Here is a 24,991-nt window from a genome sequence, read left to right as displayed (position 1 = left end):
TTTTTACGATTTTTTTTTTTTCAAGCTGTATTTCCCAAGTCAGTCCTGGAATAAGCCCCTTGGCTGTCAGGTTTTCAGGATATCCACAATGAATATGCATGAAAGAGACATGCATATAATGGAGGCAGTATATACAAATCAACTTGATGCATATTTATTGTGGATATCCTGAAACCCTGACTGGCAAGGGGGTACTCCAGGCCCGACTTCGTAAACACTGCTTTAGAGGAAGCCGTTAGCACTTTAAAACATCTAGGAACTCAGGTTGGAAAAGATTTTATGTTCAGCTGTATGGAATGAAGTGTAAGAAGCTTGGGTGTTATACAGCACTCTTCTTCCTCAAGGTACATTCTGTTTTCTGACTATTGCTTTTCAGTATACAGTGTGCACAGAAGGTGAAGGAACTAGAAATGCAGTATGAAGAAAACCTGAAGAAGATAGGAGAGCAGGCAGTGCAAGTCATGCCACCACATAGAGTAAGTGAGAATTAAGCATTGGGATGTGCAGACATTCACACAGGCACTTCCACCGGATCAGATGTTTCAAGGCAGCCCTTTTCCACTTTGTGGCATGTGTATATCTGAGTGTGGCATGGATGGTCTGTATCTAAACCATGCTGTATAAGGGGAGAGGATCCAGCCTTCAAGGTAACTTGATTATACAATTAGCTACAATGCTGCTTATCTGGGTTTTAAGATCAAAAAGCAATATAAAACCCCTCCGTTTGAATATGGCCCTTAATATACAATACTTGCAAGCATGCTGTAGCTGTGCTTTTTTTGTTGTTTTTTGTTTGCTTATTTGCTAGAAAAGCCAGAAAGCAAGCATATTCTATATAGAAAGCTGAACAACAAATGAGTAGCCTAATTCTAATCTGGTTACACACAAATGATATTACACTACTAGTAGTCACTATTCACTAGTAAAATCTTTTCAAAAAAGTTTTATTAAATTCTGCTATGAATCTGCTTTACAAAACAAGTGTCCCTTTATAAAACCCAATAATCTCCCCACTGCTCCCATATTTCTTTCATACCACACTCACACACTATCAAAACTGAGCACATGAGCCGGAATATTTTCTCACAAGTAGGTATTTACAAAGTCTTCTTCCTGCCAAAGCTATATAAATATAGAAGCTAAACATAAAGGTTGTAAAGAGAGTTCTGCTGCAAATTAGCAGTCAAATCTTCATCACTTGAGACAATGTTATTCACTTATAGCTCTATTGCTCAAAATCTTTAGATGAAATATACAATAACGTCCCAAACTGTGCTCCAGTGTTTCAAATTGCCGTTGCGTTGCAAGATAATACTCCTAGCACCACGTGTATTCAGCGGATTGCCAAAACTTACAAACCAGCCCTCTTCCTTGCTTTTGCTGTAATTCAGGCTCAACATCTTTATGCAAATGTAATGTCAGCACCCAACACAAATCGCGTCTTCAGGGGCGATTACTGTTAACATTTAAATATCTTTTTGGCTTTGCTCAGCTGGAGCTCCAACCGGCTGCCGGGGAAATGGCACCTCACTGCTCAGAGAACATCGTACATGTGCAAAGCATACAAAACACAAATTTGTGTTTCGCAAATTGCATCTTCAGGGGCGATGACTAAAACACAATTACATTGAGGAGAAAAATTATTAAAACACACACTCTGCTAGATACTTAAATCCATAACTCATACAATAAACACATTCATACCTGTCAACATTTAAACATCTTTTTGGCGTTGCTCAGATGGAGCTCCAACCGGCTGCCGGGGATATGGTGCCTCACTGCTCAGAGAACATCATCAATTTGACAAATTGAAGAGTACCACATTGTATTCATCCAAAAGCACTGATAGCATTGAGAAATGAACTTCTAGACCTTTTGTTACTAATATATAATTTATCTTTAAAATCAAGCGTGGTACTGGAAGATTGGAGGGTGGCCAATTTAACGCTGACCTTTTTTTTTTCTTTTTTTAAAGTTCCAGAGGAGATCTGGGAAATTATAGAACGGTGAGCCTGACGTAGGTGCCAGGCAAAATGGTAGAGACTATTATAAAGAACAAAATTACAGAGTATATTCAAAAGCATGGATTAATGAGACAAAGCCAACATGGATTTAGTGAAGGGAAATCTTGCTTCGCCAATCTATTACATTTCTTTGAAGGGGTGAACAAACATGTGGATAAAGGTGAGCCGGTCAATATTATATATCTGGATTTTCAAAAGGCGTTTGACAGAGTACCTCATGAAAGACTCCTGAGGAAATTGGAGAGTCATGGAATAGGAGGTAGTGTCCTATTGTGGATTAAAAACTGGTTAAAGGATAGAAAACAGAGAGTAGAGTTAAATGGTCAGTGTTCTCAATGGAGAAGGGAAGATAGTGGGGTTCTAGTGTCTGTGTTGGGACCGCTGCTTTTTAACTTTCTGAGAAGTTCTGAGAGAAGAGGACATTTCTCTGGTAAGTGAACATTATTTTGCTTTGTGCTTTGGGAACTTAAAGATTGGGGCTTAAAGGAGGAATTGTAGGTTAGTGATAAGCAGAATAAAAATATAAAAAAAGCAAACTTTATCAACTAACTAGTAAAAAAGGCCCGTTTCTGTTTTGAAGGAAACGGGTGCTAGCAATGGGTTTTTTTTAGTGTGTTTTTTTTAATCATACAGTTGTTAATAAAGTATTATAATGAGAAGGAATAATTGTTAAATTTGTAAATCATTCCAAGCCCCTCCCCCCTCTTTCTCCCCCTCCAGCCACCCATGTCCAGCGACCCTCCCCTCCCCCCTGCCCCCCGGCGCATCACCCAAGCCCCTCCCCTTCGGCGCATCACCCAAGCCCCTCACTACCCGCAACCCCCAATAGTAACAGTGTCCGGCCACTGCCGCTTCTCCTGTTGAGCAGCAGCGGCCAGTACAAAAAGAAAAGAATGGAAAAAAAAAACAATCTGAAAAACGCGGCTCCGTAGACAGCCACCTGGCATTGGCTGTCATCTCTGCAGCTGGTCCTCCTCTCCCCTCTGACGTTGCTGTGCTCCTCCGGTGTCTTCCTCCATGGCTAGTGACGTGCAGGGGAGAGGAGGAGCGGCTGCAGAGATGACAGCCAATGCCAGATGGCTGTCTACGAGCCGCGTTTTTCAGGTTTTATTTTTTTTTTGGGGGGGGGGGGAGGATTTTTTCTTTTTGTACCGGCCGCTGCTGCTCAACAGGAGAAGTAGCAGCGGCCGGACAGCGTTACTATTGGGGGTTGCGGGTGGCGAGGGGATTGATGGGCCCGGGGGGGGGGGGGGGGGTAGGGTTTTGGGTGATGTGCCGGGGGTGGGGGTTGGTGATGCACCGAGGGGGGGAGGGGAGGGTTGCTGGACATGGGTGGCTGGAGGGGGAGAAATAGGGGGGAGGGGCTTGGGTGATGCGCCGAGGGGGGGGGGCACTGACAGCTGATTCCTAGGCAGGGGAGGAGTAGGGAAATACTCCTCCCCCTGCCTGGGTCGCTGTTTCCTATTAGATTCTCTCAGCAGTGTCATTGTGACATCACTGATCTATGGACGGAAGCTCACCACCTCCAAGGGATCCACGGTCCCAGGCAGCTTCAGAACGTTGGAGGTGAGAATTTTTATATAGGATCTCCATACTCTTTTCCCCCTAGTTTTAAAACTTGAACTTTGTACCACAGCATTAACAGCCTCCAGCAGGCACTGCAGCACCTAGTTTAGTCTTCATCCCGCCCACCCTTAGCACAACTCTTCATTTATAGTCAGTTATTGTAATTAGGATAACAAGCAAGGAGTGCTCTTACAGAGTTTTTAATTACATTTCATTACTTTCTAAGAACTAAATAAATCAAACAATTTACCATATAAACTAAAGACATTTTTTATTAGACTAATATCCTTAATACCTTAGCAAGTTTTAAATTTATTGAAAAACTCAAAAATACTAAGGTGGAGTCAGCGGTCCAGCAGCGAGAGGGTTGCTATCCAGTCTTTTGCATTGAGTGTCACATGTATGATTATCTTCCAGTTGGTGAGATGTCATATGTGTGTGCCTGATGCAAAGAGCTGCTAGCTCTCAGAGAACGGGTTTGTTCTCTTGAGGCTTGAGAAGCAGACTTGGTGGAGCTGAGGGAGACAGAGAGGTACATAGAGGAGACCTATAGGGATGTTGAGAGTAGTCCTACTTCCAGTCTGGCAGCCCCTGTGCTGCCTTAGAGGAGGGAGGTCTCCTAGAAGGAGAGCATCACCCTGGTGAAGTAAGAAGTACTCCTGTAGCCAGAACCTGCCCACCAGCGAATGCACAGAGGATACGTCTCCAAAAAGTTCTGCCGGGGATAGAAGGGTTAGGACAGCTGTTGTAGTTGGTGATTCGATCATTAGGCATATAGATATCTGGGTGGCTGATGGACATGAGATCGCCTGGTGACTTGCCTGCCTGCTGCTAAGATGGCGGACCTCATGCATCACCTAGACAGGATCTTAGTGCTGGGGAGGAGCCAGCTGTCTTGGTACATCTAAAGTTCCAAGAACATAGGAAAATGTGGGAGGGAGGTTCTGGAAGCCAAATTTAGACTCTTAGATAGAAAGCTGAAGTCCAGATCCTCCAGGGTCATCACATTTTCAGAGATGCTCCCCGTTCCATGCACAGGATTCAAAAGGCAGGCAGAGCTCCGAAGTCTCAATGCTCGGTTTTGACGATGGGTCAGGGATGAGAGGTTTAGATTTGTTAGGAACTGGGTGACATTCTAGAAAAGGGAGAGACTGTTTTGAAAGGATGGGTTCCACCTTAACAGGGATGGAACCAGGCTGCTTCCGCTAACTTTTAGAAAGGAGAGCAGCTTTTAAACTAGAATTGGGGGGAGGGTGGAAGCAGACAGTTTCCCAGGAGCACACACTTTGGTGTGGAAGTATCCTTGAAGAATACTATTGAAACAAGACATTTAGGGAATCCCAGTAAAGAAGGTTCAACAATGCTGAAAGTAAACCAGGTGTGCTTAATGAGAGAGCAGGATAAAGGGTGCACATTATCTCCTTCAACTTCTAAGCAGCTTGCACATCAAAGGAAAAAACACAATTTGAAGTCCCTGTATACAAATGCAGGAAGTCTTAAAAAATAAGATGTGAGAGTTAGAATATATAGCACTAAATGATGAGGTAGATATAATAGGCATCTCAGACAATCAATGGGACACTGTGTTAACAGGGTACAAATTGTATCGCAATGATAGGATGAAATTGGAGGGGGGGTTGCGCTATATGCTCAAAAGGGAATTGAGTCAAATAAAATATACATTCCATATGACACAGATAGCAGCGTGGAATTATTATAGGGTGCTTAAGGAACTCGGAGAATTTCTGTCGGCTTCGCTGACGGACCTCTTCAATGCTTCCTTAGAAACTGGAGTGGTCCCGGTGGACTGGAGAAGGGCAGATGTGGTTCCTTTGCACAAGAGTGGAAGTAAGGAGGAGGTTGGGAATTACAGACCTGTCAGTCTGACCTCAGTGCTGAGTACATAAGTACATAAGTAGTGCCATACTGGGAAAGACCAAAGGTCCATCTAGCCCAGCATCCTGTCACCGACAGTGGCCAATCCAGGTCTAGGGCACCTGGCACGCTCCCCAAACGTAAAAACATTCCAGACAAGTTATACCTAAAAATGCGGAATTTTTCCAAGTCCATTTAATAGCGGTCTATGGACTTGTCCTTTAGGAATCTATCTAACCCCTTTTTAAACTCCGTCAAGCTAACCGCCCGTACCACGTTCTCCGGCAACGAATTCCAGAGTCTAATTACACGTTGGGTGAAGAAAAATTTTCTCCGATTCGTTTTAAATTTACCACACTGTAGCTTCAACTCATGCCCTCTAGTCCTAGTATTTTTGGATAGCGTGAACAGTCGCTTCACATCCACCCGATCCATTCCACTCATTATTTTATACACTTCTATCATATCTCCCCTCAGCCGTCTCTTCTCCAAGCTGAAAAGCCCTAGCCTTCTCAGCCTCTCTTCGTAGGAAAGTCGTCCCATCCCCACTATCATTTTCGTCGCCCTTCGCTGTACCTTTTCCAATTCTACTATATCTTTTTTGAGATACGGAGACCAGTACTGAACACAATACTCCAGGTGCGGTCGCACCATGGAGCGATACAACGGCATTATAACATCCGCACACCTGGACTCCATACCCTTCCTAATAACACCCAACATTCTATTCGCTTTCCTAGCTGCAGCAGCACACTGAGCAGAAGGTTTCAGCGTATCATCGACGACGACACCCAGATCCCTTTCTTGATCCGTAACTCCTAACGCGGAACCTTGCAAGACGTAGCTATAATTCGGGTTCCTCTTACCCACATGCATCACTTTGCACTTGTCAACATTGAACTTCATCTGCCACTTGCACGCCCATTCTCCCAGTCTCGCAAGGTCCTCCTGTAATCGTTCACATACCTCCTCTTTAGTAAGCTAATGGAAACGCTTCTAAAGAAGAGGATTGTGAGATTTCTTGAACTACATGGAATGTGGGACCCGAGGCAGCATGGCTTCACTAGTGGCAGGTCGTGTCAGGCGAATCTGACTGTCTTATTCGACTGGGTGACCAAACAGTTGGATGTGGGAGGGGCGCTTGATGTGGTATATTTGGATTTCAGCAAAGCCTTTGACATGGTTCTGCACAGGCGACTGATAAATAAATTGAGTGCCCTCGGTATGGGACCTAGAGTAACTGATAGGGTTAAAAATTGGTTGAATGGTTGGAGATAGAGGGTAGTGGTAAATGGAGCTTGCTTTGAAGAAAAGGATGTCGTCAGTGGAGTACCGCTGTCAAATCCCCTGTCTCGGTTTCATATGACATAAGAGTAGCCATACTGGGTCAGACCAATGATCTATCTAGCCCAGTATCCTGTTTTCCAAACAGTGGCCAATCCAGGTCACAAGTACCTGGCAGAAATGCAATTAGCAGCAACATTCCATGCTACCAATCCCGGGGCAAGTAGTTGCTTCCCCGTGTCCATCTCAATAGCAGACTATGAACGTTTCCTCCAGAAAAAACCTTTTTTGAACCCAGATATTCTCACCGATGTTACTACATTCTCCAGCAAAGAATTCCAGCGTCTTCATTATCCAAATGACCACCAATCTCTCCAGAGTAGTAAATAGATTTGTATCCTGAGCTCTTTTCCGCAGGATCTGCTCAAATGTTGGTGGAACTAGTAGATGCAGGGCGCTCAAATGCTGGTGGAACTAGTAGAAGTATTAGTAGATGTAGATGTGAAGATCATCTAGTAGTGACCAAACAGTTGGACGTAGGAGGGGCGCTAGATGTGCTATACTTAGATTTCAGCAAAGCCTTTGACATGGTTCCGTACAGGTGACTGATTAACTAAATTGAGTGCCCTTGGTATGGAACCTAGAGTAACTGATTGGGTTAAAAATTGGTTGAATGGAAGGAGACAAGAGGGTAGTGGTAAATGGAGCTTGCTCTGAAGAAAGGGATGTTGTCAGTGGAGTACCGCAGGGATCGGTCCTTGGGCTGCCTGGTTTTAACATCTTTGTGAGTGATATTGCAGAAGGGCTGTCTGGTAAGGTTTGTCTCTTTGCAGATGATACCAAACTCTGCAACAGGGTGGACACCCTGGAGGGTGTGAATGACATGAGGAAGGACCTAGCGAAGTTGGAGGTATGGACTGATATTTGGCAACTAAGATTTAATGCTAAAAAATGCAGGGTCGTGCTCTTGGGTCACAGGAATCCAAGGGAACGGTACAATAGAGGAGGGAAGTGCTTCAATGTACGAAGGAAGAGCGAGACTTGGGGGTGATTGTGTCTGATGACCTTAATGCTTCCAAACAGGTAGAAAAAGCGACGGTCAAAGCCAGAAGGATGCTTGGGTGCATAAAGAGAGGGATTACCAGCAGGAAAAAGGAGGTGATAGTGCCTTTGTATAAGTCTCTGGTGAGTCCCCATTTAGAGTACTGTGTGCAGTTCTGGAGACTGCACCCATGGAAAGATAGGGCGGCTACAAAATTAGTAAGCGGTCTTGGAACACAAAAAAATGTATTATTTCACAGAAAGGGTGGTAGAAGCGTGGAATGGCCTCCTGCTGGAGGTTGTGGAGTTGAGGACTGTCAGATCACTTAGAAAAAGGAAGAGTTAGAGGTTTCAGAGAATGGGCAGATTGGAAGGGCCATTTGGCCTTTATCTGCCATCATGTTTCTGTGTTTCTATATGAGGACCGTTTCTGTTAAATAATTGGGTCTGAATCCAGATTGACATAGATCTATTAAGTTTCTCTCTTCTAGCCAGTCATTATATTGAGCACAGACTGTTTGTTCTATAAGTTTCCCTATAAATGGGATGTTGGATACTGGCCGGTAACTTTCAAGTTTGTCCTAGTCAAGGTTGTTTTTCTTTAGCAAAGGGTGAACCACTGCCTTTTTTAATGCCAAAAGCTTTCTGAAACTCTAGATACATTACATCAACATATTTATTCACGCATTCAAAGAAATGAAGCAAATTGGTGAGGCAAGACTTCTTGGCTGAATCCATGCTGACTCTGTCCCATTAAACCATATTTGTTTACGTGTTGTATAATTTTATTCTTTATAATAGTCGCCACTATTTTGCCCGAGAGTGAAATCAGGCTTACCAATCTGTGATTTCCCAGATCACCTCTGGAACCCTCTTTAAAAATCAGCTTTACATGGGCCACCCTCCAGTCTTCAGGTACTATAGGATGCTTTTAATGACAGGTTACAGATTACTAGCATCAGATCAGCAAATTCATGTTTGAGTTCTTTAAATACCCTGGGGTGTATACCATCTGCTCCAGGTGATTTATCACTCTTTAACTTGTCAATTTGTCTCAGTAAATCCTCCAAGTTCACAGAGATTTCTTTCAGTTCCTCTAGTTCTACCACCTTCCTGTCTCTGGAAAAGGTTCGTTTGTGGATTAATACCTTTCAAAGATTTGAACGTCCGATTCATGTCACCCCTGCTTCAACTTTCCTCCAAGGTACACACGTTCAGGTCGGCAAGTCTCTCCTCATACGGTTTCCAACACAAATCTCATACCATTTTTGTAGCTTTTCTTTGCACTGCTTCTAGTGTTTTTACATCTTTAGCAAGATACGGCCGCCAAAACTGAACACAATACTCCAAGTGGGGCATCAACACCTCTTTTATTTTGCTGGTTATACCACTCTCTATGCAGCCTACCATCCTTCTGGCCACAGCCATCGCCTTGTCGCATTGTTTCTTCACCTTCAGATCCTCTGACACCAACACCCCAAGGTCTCTCTCCTAGTTGAATTTCCTAATCTCTCCCCTCCTATTCGGTATGCCAGTGTAGAGCACATGCACAGGTGGTAACAGACCTGAGCAGTGCTGGGACAGACCCTTTAGGTGGCTGCAGGGTTAACCGTCCCGGGTGGGCTCTAGGCATTTCGCGACACCCATATAGCGAAGATACGTGTAGCAGGTATTCTCCGAGGACAGCAGGCTGATTGTTCTCACATGTGGGTTGACGTCCGCGTTGGCCCGGGAACAGGCGTTTTGCAAGAGCAAAATATTTAAAAAGTTTTGCCAGAGTCTTCTGGCGCGGGTGCGCGTCTCCTCAGTTAAACAAAAAAAGCAAACGAAATAACAGGCTGCTTGTTCTCACATGTGGGGTATCCCTAGCATCCAGGCTCACTCAAAACAATGAATATTGGTCAATTGGGCCTCACAACGGCGAGGACATAACGTAGATTAACCTTAAACTATATACAGCTAGCTGAGAGTGCAGCCTGGAACAAAACAAAAATGGGCCTAGGAGGGTGGAGTTGGATTCTAAACCCCGAACAGATTCTGCAGCACTGACTGCCCAAACCAACTGTTGTGTCGGGTATCCTGCTGAAGGCAGTAGTCAGATGTGAATGTGTGGATTGATGACCACGTTGCAGCCTTGCAAATTTCTTCAATGGAGGCTGACTTTAAGTGAGCCACCAAAGCAGCTATGGCTCTAACATTATGAGCCGTGACATGGCTCTCCAAAGTCGGCCCAGCTTGGGCATAAGTGAAGGAAATGAAGGACATGAAATGAGATTGAAGGGGGGCAGACTCAAGAAAAATGTCAGGAAGTATTTTTTCATGGAGAGAATGGTGGATGTTTGGAATGCCCTCCCGTGGGAGGTGGTGAAGATGAAAACGGTAACGAAATTCAAACATGTGTGGGATAAACATAAAGGAATCCTGTTCAGAAGAAATGGATCCTCAGGAGCTTAGCCGAGATTAGATAACAGAGCCAGTAGTGGGAGGCGGGGCTGGTGGTTGGGAGGCGGGGATAGTGCTGGACAGACTTATACGGTCTGTGCCAGAGCCGATGGAGGGAGACGGGGATAGTGCTGGGCAGACTTGTACGGTCTGTGCCCTGAAAAAGACAGGTACAAATCAAGGTAAGGTATACACAAAAAAGTGTCACATTTCTTGGGCAGACTGGATGGACCGTGGAGGTCTTTTTCTGCCATCATCTACTATGTTACTATGTTAAATGCAATCTGCTAGACAGAGAGTGTGCGTTTTCCGATGGCGACTCCCCTCCTGTTGGGGTCGAAAGAAACAAACAACTGGGCGGACTGTCTGAAGGGCTTCGTCCGCTCCACGTAAAAGGCCAGTGCTCTCTTGCAGTCCAACGTGTGCAAACTGTTCTCGCCAGGGTGGGCATGAGGTTGGGAGAAAAAATGTTGGCAAGACAATTGACTGGTTCAGATGGAAATCCGACACCACTTTTAGCAGGAACATAGGGTGCATGCGGAGGACTACTCTGTTGTGATGAAACTTAGTATAAGGTGCATCCACCACCAGGGCCTGAAGCTCACTGACCCTACGAGCTGAAGTAACAGCCACCAAGAAAACAACCTTCCAGGTGTAAATTTAGGCTGTGTAGCTTAGCCCACCACTATTCCAGTGGTAGGTCTGAGCTACACAGCCTAAAGCAACTGAAAAAGTATTGAGTAGGCCAAGTAACAAGCTAATGATGTCATATTTGAGAATCTGCAAAAAGCAGGTCTGAACAATGGGTCTTAACATAACCAGGTACAACTTTCTAATTGAATATAGCACCTATAATGAAAGAATAATGGGTAAAAGGAATAAAATGAGGTTCTTAAAATGGAACTTATTTTCCATAAGATGGCACACAGATCATAAGATGTTATGAAAGGTATTACAAAAGGAAGATGTGAAACTGATAAAGATATTTTGGTAAACGAGCAAAACAAAATGTTCCAAAAACATGTTGACTTTGATGGATATGGGGCAATCTCTTGAAATAGCTAGAACGGAAAGACAGATGGTACAGATGCGCATCTGGCCGGATACGAAAGTATGATCTAAGAAATTGAGAAATATTAGAAAAAAAAAAGGTACCTCACAATAGACTTGTATTGGGACTTGGGGCTATAAAAGAGATAAGATTTTGAGAGAAAGTTGGAGTCCTCCCCAACGCTTTCTCGGACAGCGGAGCCCTATGCGATTGAAACCAGAATGTGTTTGATGTCTGTACTTAATTGAACAACTTGGTAAGAATAAAGCCTTCTCTCTGAAATCTATCTCTGTCTTTATTTTCAAGTATTCTTCACCTTTCATTGATACTACAAACTAAGCCACACACACAACTAACACTCAATGTCTATATAAATTACTGTTATATTTTAATAGGAAACATGTACCTACATAGGTGACCAAGGATTCACTTAGATCCTGATAGACAGAAGGCCATGGTCATGGACAGTATCCCAGACTTACGCCTTCTGATATCTACACAACAGAGATATCACTGGGATGGAATATCAAAAGGATCTAGGCAGGCGGAAGCGCAGTCCCTTTGTCCCTGGAGGAAGGTATTCCTAGGGCGCAAAGAGGGCCTTTAAAATTTACACAGGTCAAGTACTTCAGATGGCAGGAATTCGGTGGCTCAAAAGGGAGCTTTCATCAGCTGGGTGAGAACGACGTTGAGATCCCAATACACTGGTGGAGGTTTGACAGGGGGCTTTGACAAAAGCAAACCTCTCATGCAGTGAACAACTAAAGGCTCTCCAGAGAAAGGTTTACCTTCTACACGCCAATGATAAGACTAATTGCGCTGAGGTGAACTCTTACGGAGTTGGTCTTTAGACCAGACTCTGACAAGTGTAGAAGGTATTCAAGCAGGGTCTGTGTTGGACAAGAAAGAGGATCTAGGGCCTTCCTGTCACACCAGATGGCAAACCTCCTCCATTTGAAAGAGTAACACCACTTCGTGGAATCTTTCCTGGAAGGAAACAAAACTCTGGAGACGCCCTCTGAAAGACCCAAGAAGGCGAATTCTAAGCTCTCAACATCCAGGCCGTGAGAGCCAGAGTCTGGAGGTTGGGTTGTAGAAGCGGTGACTCGTTCTGGGTGATGAGGGTCGGAAAACACTCCAATCTCCACGGTTCTTTGGAGGACAACTCCAGAAGAAGAGGAAACCAGATCTGGCGCGGCCAGAAGGGTGCAATCAGGATCATGGTTCCACAGTCTTGCTTGAGTTTCAGCAAAGTCTTCTCTACTAGAGGTATGGGAGGATACGCATACAGAAGGCCTGTTCCCCAATGAAGGAGAAAGGCATCTGACGCTAGTCTGTCGTGGGCCTGAAGCCTGGAACAGAACTGAGGGACCTTGTGATTGATCTGAGTGGCAAAAAGATCCACAGCTCGGAAGATCTTGCGGGCTACGCCCATATTCAGTGACCACTCGTGAGGTTGCATTACCCTGCTCAGTCTGTCAGCCAGACTGTTCTTTACATCTGCCAGATAAGTAGCTTGGAGAAACATGCCATGACGGCATGCCCAAAGCCACATCTGAACAGCTTCCTGACACAGAGGGCGAGATCCGGTGCCTCCCTGCTTGTTGGTGTAATACATTGCATCCTGATTGTCTGTTTGGATCAAGATGATTTAGTTTAACAGCCGATCTCTGAAAGCCTTCAGCTCGTTCCAGATCGCTCACAATTCCAGGAGGTTGATCTAAAGAGCTGTTTCCCGGAAGGATCAGGCTCCTTGAGTGTGAAGCCCATCTACATAAGCTCCCCACCGTAGGAGGGATGCATCTGTCTTCAGCACTTCTTCTGGCTGGGGAATTTGGAATGGTCATCCCATAGTCAAATTGTACCGGATTGTCCACCACTGAAGAAAATTTAGAAAATCAGTGGAGAGTTGGATCACAACCTCCAGATCCCCCGCAGCTCCATTGAGCTAAAGTTGTATGTGGACGTGCCATGGGAGTTACATGAACTGTGGAGTCCATGTGGCCCAGAAGTCTCAACATCTGCCGAGCTGTGATCTGCTGAGATACTCGAAATGTAATGAGAGAGTGGACGAGAGTTCTGGTGGTGTGCTCAGAGAGGAAAGGGCGAATTTTGCTGATGTTAAAGAGAAAGAAGCGACAGGTCTTGGCTATCTGTTGGATATGCGCAGAAAAGGAGAGGGAGGAGTCAAAGATGACTCCGAGGTTGCAGGCAGATGAGACAGGGAGGATGAAGGTGTTATCAACTGAGATCGAGAGAGGAGGAACAGGAGAGGTGGGCTTTGGTGGAAAGACTATAAGCTCGGTCTTGGACATGTTCAGTTTCAGGTGGCGGTTGGACATCCAGGCAGCAATGTCGGATAAGCAGGCTGATACTTTGGCCTGGGTTTCCGCAGTGATGTCTGGTGTGGATAGATAAAGCTGGGTGTCGTCAGCATAAAAATGATATTGGAAACCATGAGATGAGATCAGTGAGCCCAGGGAAGAGGTGTAGATTGAGAAAAGAAGGGGTCCAAGGACAGATCCCTGAGGAACTCCAACAGAGAGCGGGATGGGGGTGGAGGAAGATCCATGAGAATGTACTCTGAAGGTACGGTGGGAGAAATAAGAGGAGAACAAGGAGAGAACGGAGCCCTGGAACCCAAATGAGGACAGTGTGGCAAGAAGTAACTCATGGTTGACAGTATCAAAAGCTGCGGATAGGTCGAGGAGGATGAGGATGGAGTAGTGACCTTTGGATTTGGCAAGGAACAGGTCATTACAGACTTTAGAGAGTGCTGTTTTTGTCGAGTGAAGAGGGCAGAAACCGGATTGAAGCAGATCGAGGATGGCATGAGAGGAGAGAAAAGGCAGCGGCTGTGAACGGCGCGTTCAAGTATCTTGGAGAGGAAGGGTAGGAGGGAGATGGGGGCGGTAGTTGGAGGGACAGGTAGGGTCAAGTGATGGTTTTTTGAGGAGTGGTGTGACTATGGTGTGCTTGAAGGTGTCAGGGATAGTTGCAGGACCTCCTTCAGTACCTTATGTAGAGGAGCCGTCACAGCCTCCCTAGGTGGAGAAGGATAGTCCAGGACTTCGTGCATCTCAGCCCTGGGCTCATCCTCAACCTCCATAGGAAAAGGAATAGCCGTAGCCATTTCCCGGACAAAACATGTAAAGGACAGACTCTCCGGAGAAGATAAACTCCCTTCTGGTAGAGGAGAAGGTTCAGATGGAATCCCATAGGACTCGTCAGAAGAAAAGTACCTGGGATCTTCCTCTGATTCCCACGAACACTCCTCTTCAGTATCGGATAAAACCTCTCTGAGAGCATACCGAGACTGAGCCTGCCCTGACGCAGAGGATAAACATCCTGAATGGCGATGTTGAAAGGCCGTCGCCCACCTGGACTGCGGCGAAGCTTCCTCCACCGACATCGAAGGGGAGTCGACCTAGGTGGCAGCCGACACCGATGCCACAAGCGGCTCCGAATACGGGGTCCTTACCGCAGGTGAAGGGCCAGAAGCCCCTGCAGCAGACGGTACAGCAGGCGCAAACACCCCCGACACCGAAGCAGACTGGCGCAGCAGTCCTTCCTGGAGCTCTGGAAGCAGGGCCTGGATGAGCTTGTCGAGAGCCGCCATTGGAGAAGACTGCTGGATTGGTGGAACAACCGGCATCAGAATCTGCTGAGGTTTGGGAGCAGGTACCGGGCTGCCAGGAGACAGATGCATCGGCACCTCCTGTATAGAGGGGGAGCGGTCCTCTCGGCACCGATGCTTCTTGGTGGCCGAGTCCCTCGACACCCTGGAGCTCCCGGCACCATGTCGAAGAAGATCGATGACGGTGCTTCTTCGCCTTCACTTGACACCTGTCATCGACACTCCTCGGTACCGATGAGAACAACGTGGAATCCTCACGTCTCCTCAGGGTCGAGTCCGACAAAGGTTGGTCCCGGGGGGGCCTGCGTAACAGAAGGCCTCGAGACATGTGGAGACCCACTCAACGCCTCACTGCTCCCAGTGCGACTTGGTCTCTCAGCAGCTATTACCTCTGCTTCCAAAGTCCATGCCTCCCTCGATGCCAACGCCACCAACCTCGGTACCGAAGTCGCCGTCGAAGGACCAGACCGGGCCCCAAAAAGTTTTTCTCGCTGGGCTTCTCGAGACACTTGAGTCCGTTTCTTCATACGAAGACACAGACTACAAACGGCTGGGCTATGTTCGGGCCCAAGGCACTGGATACACCGCGAATGAGTATTGGTACCTGAGATAGTCCGGTTGCACAGAGAACAACATTTGAAGCCGCTGGGTGTCTTCAATGACATGGGAGGAAAAACGGCTTTGGCAAAATCAAATGATGCGATTGTACCAAGAAAGAGAAGGGCACAAAAAGGGGAGAAACCCGGCCGCTTCGGAAAAGAAATAAAACTTAAAATTGAAGGTGAATAAGATACTAAACGAAAAATAAAAGGAAGACCAAAGTTCCATCAAGCCCAGCATCCTGTTTCCAACAGTGACCAATCCAAGTCACAAATACTTGGCAAGATCCTGAAAAAGTTCAGTACATTTTATGCTGCTTATCCCAGAAATAGCAGTGGATTTTCCCCAAGCTGATTTGCTGAGAGATGTGCCATTGCTTCTGATAGAACTGAGTCTTTATAGATGAAACAGTGATTGCAGGAGATTTTACTGTTTTCTTACTTTTACTCCTTCACTTCATATATTCAGAAAAGCATCTGTGTTGTCTTGAAAGCTCATATGATGACACGTTTAGTTGTTATGTCACTAAAAGGTATCAGAACCTTACATAGTTATGGAATGCATTGCCACGAAACTTAAAAACGATTTACAAACTAACGAACTTCCGCAAACTACTGAAGAGCCATCTCTTTAACAAGGCATACCACAAAGATCAACCAATGTGAATATACACAAGTCCTCCGCATATATTCAGAACTGTCTTACAATATCTGTGTGTTATACTACTATCATGTTTTATCATTATTATGTTAGCCAAGATCCTTCTGTAACACTAAATATCTATTTTCTAATATATTTCCAACATTCATGATGTATTGTAAGCCACATTGAGCTTGCAAAGAGTTGGGAAAATGTGGGATACAAATGCAATAAAATAAAATTATTAGATATGTTTATATTGGTGGTATAAAAGCTTTTACTCTACAAAAAGTGTTTGTTATTGTTTTCCATTCAGCAGCAAAACACACAAAACATGGAACCCAGTAAAGAGATTAATGTGGACGTTGCTGGTGACCAGATGCAACCAAAACATGTACAGCAAATAGAAGAAACTGAGCCGAGGATACAGGATCCTTCTAGCAACCACAGCCAACATGAAGGAGGTACTCCCCCCCCCCCCCCCCCCCCCCCCTATCTGTCTCCCTTCTCTCCCACTCCATTTTATTTAATACATGCAGAGTACTGCTCTGTGATCATTTTGTCCCCCATAGATCCAGGATGAAGGCTGGAAGGACTGGATTCTACTATTACTTAAGGCTAACTAAAGAAATTTGTCTCCTTTTTTTTTTTTTTTTTTTTTTTTTTTGCAACTTCTGATTAAGATAGTAAACAGAGAGTAGGGTTAAATGGTCAGTATTCTCAATGGAGAAGGGTAGTTAGTGGGGTTCCCCAGGGCTCTGCTTTTTAACATATTTATAAATGACCTAGAGATGGGAGTAACTAGTGAGGTAATTAAATTTGCTGATGACACAAAGTTATTCAAAGTAGTTAAATCGCTGGAGGATTGTGAAAAACTACAAGAGGACCTTACGAGACTGGGAGACTGGGCGTCTAAATAGCAGATGACATTTAATGTGAGCAAGTACAAAGTGCTGCACATGGGAAAGAGGAACCCGAATTATAGCTATGTCATGCAAGGTTCAACGTTAGGAGTCACGGACCAAGAAAGGGATCTAGGTGTCGTTGTTGATGATACGTTGAAACCTTCTGCTCAGTGTGCTGCTGCAGCTAAGAAAGCAAATAGAATGTTAGTTATTATTAGGAAAGGACGTCTCTCCCTCAGCCCCTGTTGGCTCCGCCATTATGCTGGGGACGAAGCGCCCGCCTAGAACCTTCCACGATTTCGGCTCAATGGGATGTCCCGGAAGCGAGCCTTAAAGTGGCTAGGGCTATGTCCCGCCTCTATCCTTTGCCTGAAAGTGAACGGGAGACCTTTCTTTGGCCTACCGTGGATTCTTTAATCACTGCGGTGACTAAGAAAACGGCGTTGCCGGTGGAAGGTGGCACGGCCCTAAAGGACGCCCAAGACAGAAGATTGGAGGCGGCCTTAAGGTCGTCCTTCGAGGCGGCTGCTTTAAGTTTGCAGGCCTCAGTTTGTGGCTCCTATGTGGCCAGGGCGTGCCTGACGATTGTGCAGCGGGCTTCCCCCTCGGATCCTTCCTTGAGGGCTGACTGGCCGGCCCTGGAATCGGGCCTGCCTTATTTGGCAGACTTACTGTATGATGTCTTAAGAGCCTCGGCTAAAGGTATGGCTCAGACAGTCTCTGCGCGGCGGTGGCTTTGGCTGAAGCATTGGTCTGCTGACCACGCATCTAAGTCCCGCCTGGCTAAGTTGCCTTTTAAAGGCAAGCTGCTCTTTGGGGTCGAGCTGGACAAAATTGTGACCGATCTCGGCACGTCTAAGGGCAAGAGGTTACCAGAGGTCAGGGCTTGGGCCAGTGATGCTCGCCCTGGTAACTCCAGAGGACGGTTTCAGGAAGCCCGTCGGTACCGCCCGGGCAAGTCGGGCTCCTCTGCCCCCTCTTCCTTCAAAAGGAACTTCTCCCCCAAGCAGCATTCCTTTCGCAGAGACCGCCGTCCCGGAGGTGCGCCCTCCGGTCCTCCCCCAGGGTCTCGTACCCAATGACGGTGCCCTGGTCCATGGCCCAGGGCAGATTGGAGGACGCCTGTCCTCGTTTCTGGGCGAGTGGACCAGGGTAACTTCAGACGCTTGGGTTCTGGAAGTCATCAGAGACGGCTACAAGCTAGAGTTCTGCCGACCCTTAAGAGACGGGTTTGTACTCTCTCCCTGCAAGTCTCCAGTCAAAGCTGTGGCAGTGCAGCAGACCTTGGACAACCTGATACGCCTGGGTGCGGTCGTTCCGGTGCTAGAAAATCAGATTGGCAAGGGACGTTACTCCATTTACTTTGTGGTACCAAAGAAAGGAGGTTCTGTCCGGCCTATCCTCGACCACAAAGGGGTCAATCGGGCCTTGAAAGTGCAGCACTTTCGCATGGAGACTCTCCGCTCTGTTATAGCAGCAGTGAAGGCAGGGGAGTTCTTGGATTCCTTGGACATCAAGGAAGCGTACCTGCATATTCCCATCTGGCCTCCTCATCAACGCTTTCTGCGTTTTGCAGTCCTGGGCCGACACTTCCAGTTCAGAGCCCTCCCTTTCGGGTTGGCTACTGCTCCGCGGACCTTCTCCAAAGTAATGGTGGTCATCGCGGCCTTCCTGCGAAAGGAAGGAGTACAAGTCCATCCTTATCTGGACGACTGGTTGATCCGAGCCCCCTCTTATGCAGAGTGCGGCAAAGCTGTGGACCGGGTGATTGCTCTTTTGAGCTCCCTGGGGTGGATCATCAACTGGGAGAAGAGCCAGCTGCGCCCGACTCAGTCCCTGGAGTATCTGGGAGTTTGATTCGACACCCAAGTGGGCAGAGTGTTCCTGCCAGACAATCGGATTGTCAAACTTCAGGCTCAGGTGGACCAGTTCCTAGTAGCCTCTCCTCTTCGGGCTTGGGACTATGTGCAGCTGTTGGGCTCTATGACGGCCACGATGGAAGTAGTGCCCTGGGCCAGGGCTCATATGAGACCACTACAACACTCTCTGCTGCAGCGCTGGACTCCGGTGTCGGAGGATTATGCTGTGCGCCTTCCCTTGGACCCAGCAGTGCGCAAGGCGCTGAGCTGGTGGCTGCAGACAGACAAGTTGTCTGCAGGAATGCCTCTGGTGACCACGGAGTGGATTGTCGTCACGACGGACGCCTCTTTGTCGGGCTGGGGAGCCCACTGCTTGGGAAGGACAGCGCAGGGGCTCTGGTCTCCTGCAGAGGCAAAGTGGTCTATCAACCTCCTGGAACTCAGAGCCATTCGGTTGGCGCTTTTGGAGTTCATCCCGGTACTGGCGTTGAAGCCAGTACGGGTCCTGTCGGACAATGCCACGGCTGTGGCCTATGTCAACCGCCAGGGAGGTACCAAGAGCGCCCCTCTAGCCAAGGAGGCCATGAATCTATGCCAGTGGGCGGAAGCGAACCTGGAACAGCTGTCAGCGGCCCACATTGCCGGAGTCATGAATGTCAAGGCGGACTTTCTCAGTCGCCATACCTTGGATCCCGGAGAGTGGCAGCTATCTGCTCAGGCGTTCTTGGACATCACGAAGCGCTGGGGCCAGCCGAGCCTAGATCTGATGGCGTCATCGGCCAATTGCCAAGTGCCGCGCTTTTTCAGCAGAGGACGGGACCCTCGATCCCTGGGAGTAGATGCTCTTCTCCAACAGTGGCCGACACAGGAGCTTCTCTATGTGTTCCCGCCCTGGCCCATGTTGGGCAGGGTGCTAGACCGGGTGGCAAAGCATCCGGGCCAGATAATCCTGGTGGGTCCGGACTGGCCCAGACGTCCCTGGTATGCGGACTTGATCAGGCTCTCAGTGGACGATCCTCTGCGGCTGCCAGTGGAGCAGGGCCTGTTGCATCAGGGTCCCGTGGTGATGGAGGATCCCTCCCCCTTTGGTCTTACGGCCTGGCTATTGAGCGGCAGCGTCTGAGAAAGAAGGGCTTCTCAGACAAGGTCATCGCCACTATGCTAAGAGCGAGGAAGCGCTCTACTTCTACTGCTTACGCCAGGGTTTGGCGTACCTTTGCAGCATGGTGTGAAGCAGGCTCACTTTCTCCCTTCACTGCTCCAATTTCTTCAGTGTTGGCGTTCCTGCAAGAAGGTGTGGAGAAAGGCCTTTCGCTCAGTTCCCTTAAAGTCCAGGTAGCGGCTCTGGCTTGCTTCAGGGGCCGCCTGAAGGGTGCTTCCCTGGCTTCGCAGCCAGATGTGGTGCGCTTTCTCAAGGGAGTTAATCACCTGCGCCCTCCTCTGCACTCAGTGGTGCCTGCGTGGAATCTCAACCTGGTGCTAAGAGCCTTGCAGAAGCCGCCTTTTGAACCCTTGTCAAGGGCATCTCTGAAAGACCTGACGTTGAAAGCAGTCTTTTTGGTGGCTATCACTTCAGCCAGAAGAGTTTCCGAGCTCCAGGCACTCTCATGTCGAGAGCCCTTTCTGCAGTTCACTGAGGCAGGAGTGTCTATTCGCACAGTGCCTTCCTTCCTGCCCAAGATTGTTTCTCGCTTCCATGTGAATCAGCAGCTCTGTCTCCCTTCCTTTCGTAGGGAGGACTACCCAGAGGAATACTCTGCTCTCAAATATCTGGATGTGAGACGAGTCATCATCAGATACTTGGAAGTGACCAATGATTTCCGGAAGTTGGATCATCTGTTTGTCCTGTTTGCAGGTCCTCGTAAGGGTCTGCAGGCTGCTAAGCCTACAGTGGCAAGATGGGTCAAGGAAGCCATTGCAGCGGCTTATGTGGCCGCGGGGAAGGTGCCGCCTATCCAGCTGAAGGCTCACTCCACTAGAGCTCAGGCGGCCTCGATGGCAGAGGCCGGGTCCGTCTCCTTGGAAGAGATTTGCAAGGCGGCAACTTGGGCATCGGCTCATACCTTCTCCAGGCATTATCGCTTGACTGTGGCTGCTCGGGCGGAGGCCCGGTTTGGAGCTTCAGTGTTGCGGTCAGGGATTTCTATGTCCCGCCCTGGGTGAGTACTGCTTCGGTACATCCCACCAGTCTATGGATTGATCAGCATGATATGGAAGGTAAAATTATGTATCATACCTGATAATTTTCTTTCTATTAATCATAGCTGATCAATCCATAGCCCCTCCCAGATATCTGTATTGTTTATATTCTGGTTGCATTTCAGGTTCAAGTTTAGTCTTCAGTTCCTGTTCAGGAGGACTTCGTGTTCAAGTTTTTCAATGGATTCTTCAAGAGTTGAGACGAGTTTGTGTTACAGTGAGCTGCTGCATTCCTCTCCCCTCCGTTTTTCGGGGCTGGATTGAGACTTAAATTCTGCCGGCACTCCCTCCCGCTTCTTGCGGCAGTAGGGCAGCTTTGTACCCCTCCCGCTTCGGCGGTGTTAGGGTCAGTCAGCTCCTCCCGCGGTTGCAGGATAAGCCAGATCCCCCCGCATCGGCGGGTGTGGTGTCCCTCCCCCGCTCCGCGGGGATGAGCTGGACGGATTCCCCTCCCCCACTTGTGTGGGGATGAGCTGGGTTAATTCCCCTCCCCCGTTTCGGCGGTGGTGAGCTGGGCAGAGTGTCCCTTTGTGGGTGCAATTCTCTAAGTGCTGAGTACTGCGGATGGAGCTTGGATATCGACATACTGAGGAGTTTCCGGCAGCACATGACCACATATAGGGAGGCAAAAGGATTGCTCTCTATCTCCACCTGCTGGTAGATGGACACAACCCACCAGTCTATGGATTGATCAGCTATGATTAATGGAAAGAAAATTATCAGGTATGATACATAATTTTACCATGACCCATCCAGTCTGCCCATCCTCTGTAACCCCTAATTCTTCCTGTTCCTAAGCGATGCCACATGCTTATCCCATGCCTTTTTAAATTCTGGAACAGTCCTCGACTCCACCACCTCCACCCGGAGGCTATTCCATGCCTCCATCACCCTTTATGTGAAATAATACTTCCTTAGGTTACTCCTAAGCCTATTCCCTCTTAACTTTGCCATATGCCCTTCATTCCAGAGCTCTCCTTCATTTGAAAAAGGCTCTCTTCATGTACATAAATGCCCTTGAGATATTAAAACGCTTCTATCATGTCTCCTCTCTTTCAGTGTATACATGTTGAGGTTCATAAGCCTGTCCCTATAATTTTTGCATTCAAGACCGTTTATTAATTTCGTAGCCGCCCTCTGTACCGACTCCATCCTGTTTATATCTTTCCGTAGGTGTAGTCTCCAGAACTGCACACAGTACTCCAAATGAGGCCTCACCAGAGACATACAACGGCACTATCACCTCCTTTTTCCTGCAGGTCATGCCTCTCTTTATGCACCCAAGCATCCTTCTGGCTTTGGCCGTCGCTTTTTCTACCTGTTTGAAAGCTTTAAGGTCATCAGACACAATCACCCCCAAGAAGCTACAAATCAGAGAAAATTTTTCTTCACTTAACATGTAATTAAATTCTGGAATTCATTGCCAGAGAATGTGGTAAAGGCGGTTAGCTTAGCATAGTTTAAAAAAGGTTTGGACGGCTTCCTAAAAAAAAAAAAGTCCCTAGACCATTATTAAATGGACTTGGGGAGAATCCACTATTTCTGGGATTAGCAGTATAGACTGTTTTGTACTTTTTTGGGATCTTGCCAGGTATTTGTAATCTGGATTGGCCACTGTTGGAAACAGGATGCTGGGCTTGATGGACCTTTGGTCTTTCCCAGTATGGCAATACTTATGTACTTATGTAAGTATTCACTTAGATGTTCTTTGGTGAAGGAGCTTATTTTTGACAAGAAGAAGAAGGAGACGAGAGGAGAAGACGAACAGAGAAGGGAGACTCCAGAAGGCTAGAGAGAGAGGACATGCCATGATATGCGGTTCCATTATGTGAATACTTAACCTACCTGTATTACTATTGGTAAGGTTGTAATAAACTATCTTATTATATCTACTACATACTGGGTTCCTTTCTAATTACAAGGGTCCATACTGCCTGACGGTGTAAGCCTGTCATGAGCAGATTCAAGGTTGGGAAAGCTAGATATTTGGAGGGCATATGTAACCTTGCCCAGAGAGATGAGACGGGCCACTGCTTCCGCTGCCTGATTAGCAAAGGCAGATTCAGAGAAAATAAACAATATGCAGTGAACCATGTCTCCGTAACAGCCACAGTGTCCAAATTCATTGCCAGCATAAGGGCTTCCAGAGCAGGAATTCTGTGGTTTGAAACTGAGCATTTGTGCTTATAGCTCATATCTAAACCTCCACCACCCAAGCAGCAAAGGACTCAAATACAAATCCACGTATGCAACCAACTTTTCCTATCTAAGCGCACAGCTTCGACCGCATTGCCAAAAGCAGTAAAAACTTTGCTCGACCACCTAAATTTTCGGAAAGCACTAAAGACAGACCTGCTCAGAAGAGCATACCCCACTGACCCAACCTAAAAATACCGGTAACTTGCGACACAACATAACCAAAGACTGCAACGGACATTACCTGACTCTTCTTCCCCCTTTCCCTCTCTAAGTTCCCTCCAACTGTTTCCTACCATACTTATACCTCATTATACTACAGTGTCACTTTGTATTCATTCATACTATGTATTTGTTCAAACCATAATTGGCTAACACCGTTAACGGTTATATGTAAGCCACATTGAGCCTGCAAAAAGGTGGGAAAATGGGGGATACAAGTGTAACAAATAATAATAAATAATAATAATAGCTCTCCACCAGTTTGTAGATGGCTAGCTTTTATTTTGTAGAGCTTTTATTTTGGTCTCATGTTCACCTGGGTTGCATCGTAGTGTGTTGAAGGTTACACCGTGAATATGCGTCCCACCTGCCACCCCCTGCACTAAAGGAACGAGGTGATAGGATGGAGAAAACAAGTTGAGGATGTCAACCCCAGCAAAAGCAATTGTAGTAGTGGGGAAAAAATAACATGAGAGATGGTCTTAGCTCACAGAGAAAAAGGGGAAGCGAGCAGAATATGAGCTATACAGAGCTTTCCTTCTTTTACTTATACTCTTATGTCATGGTAAAAGCTTTAGCTGTTCGGAAGGCAGATGTGCTGAATATTAAATTGGAAAACTGAGCCAGAGGTTTGTGCAAAACGCAAAACAAATGTCTCTTCTACCTCCCTTGTGTGGACTTGATTTAGTGGATGATGGGTACTGTGGTAACAAGATGGCCGACAAGTAAGGAGCTCAAGGGAAGAGCTCCTGAAGTCCAGAAAAAACAGACTTACTGAGCCATCCACTGTCGTCCCGACCGGAATGGACCGGAACTGAACCGCGGAGTCGCGGTGCACAAGGGTAAGCGGGCGGGAGAACCTGAAGCTGAGACCGATCGGGATTACCTGCCTTTGTGTCCCAAACCGCGTGGCCACATCCGTAGCCGGACGAGCTCACCCGAGACAATCGGCGCCGAAAGAGGAAATAGCCTGCAGTGCGGCAGACAACGGGCAGGGAAGCTAGGCGGTAGGACCTGATCGGGCGGGGGGGGGGGGGCGGAGAGGCGAGAGGCTGGCTGTGCGGGCCTGCGGGGCGAGAGGTGGTGAGCAGTGAAGCGGGACGATTGACGGCGGGACCGCGCGTCCACGTGGCAGCCGGTCATCCCTTGCTTCCGCTGCCTGGGAACCGGAGTAGCGTGGGCCAGGTGATTGAGGTGGGGCGAGGCAGTGGGTGATCAGCTCCTAGGAGTGCTGCTCCTAAGTTGTAGCTGTGGGAGCCAGGAGACCTGGGGCAGCTGACCCCCTTGGCCCTGGTATGGATCCTTCTGTGAGGAGCATGGGGAGCCAGGTGACCTGGGGCAGCTAATCCCTAGGCCCTGGTGTTGATCCTCTCCCTCAGACCCATTCCCAGATCTTTGTGATCCCTGCTGGCTCTATCCCTGCCCTGCTGCGAGCTTGCTCCGGTCCTTCA

At 47.4% G+C, this 24,991-nt stretch overlaps 1 protein-coding gene across 5 annotated transcripts in view; it reads left to right on the top strand.

Moving 5' to 3' along the window:
• Nucleotides 1-24,991, top strand: part of CASC4 (cancer susceptibility 4) — a 227,730-nt gene that overhangs the window by 68,243 nt on the left and 134,496 nt on the right. For 3 of the 5 annotated variants that reach the window (XM_030189830.1, XM_030189832.1, XM_030189828.1), the window contains exons 4-5: nt 377-476; nt 16,476-16,623. In XM_030189830.1, the coding sequence (XP_030045690.1) occupies nt 377-476; nt 16,476-16,623 (248 nt within the window). The remainder of the gene's footprint in view (nt 1-376; nt 477-16,475; nt 16,624-24,991) is intronic. The other 2 variants (XM_030189831.1, XM_030189829.1) reach the window with 1 other exon arrangement.

The sequence above is a fragment of the Microcaecilia unicolor genome, chromosome 1 (genome assembly GCF_901765095.1).
Source record: "Microcaecilia unicolor chromosome 1, aMicUni1.1, whole genome shotgun sequence".
Taxonomy (NCBI): Eukaryota; Metazoa; Chordata; class Amphibia; order Gymnophiona; family Siphonopidae; genus Microcaecilia; species Microcaecilia unicolor.
The sequence above is the reverse complement of the archived record's forward strand: the minus strand, read 5'-3'. Positions and strand labels throughout refer to the sequence as shown.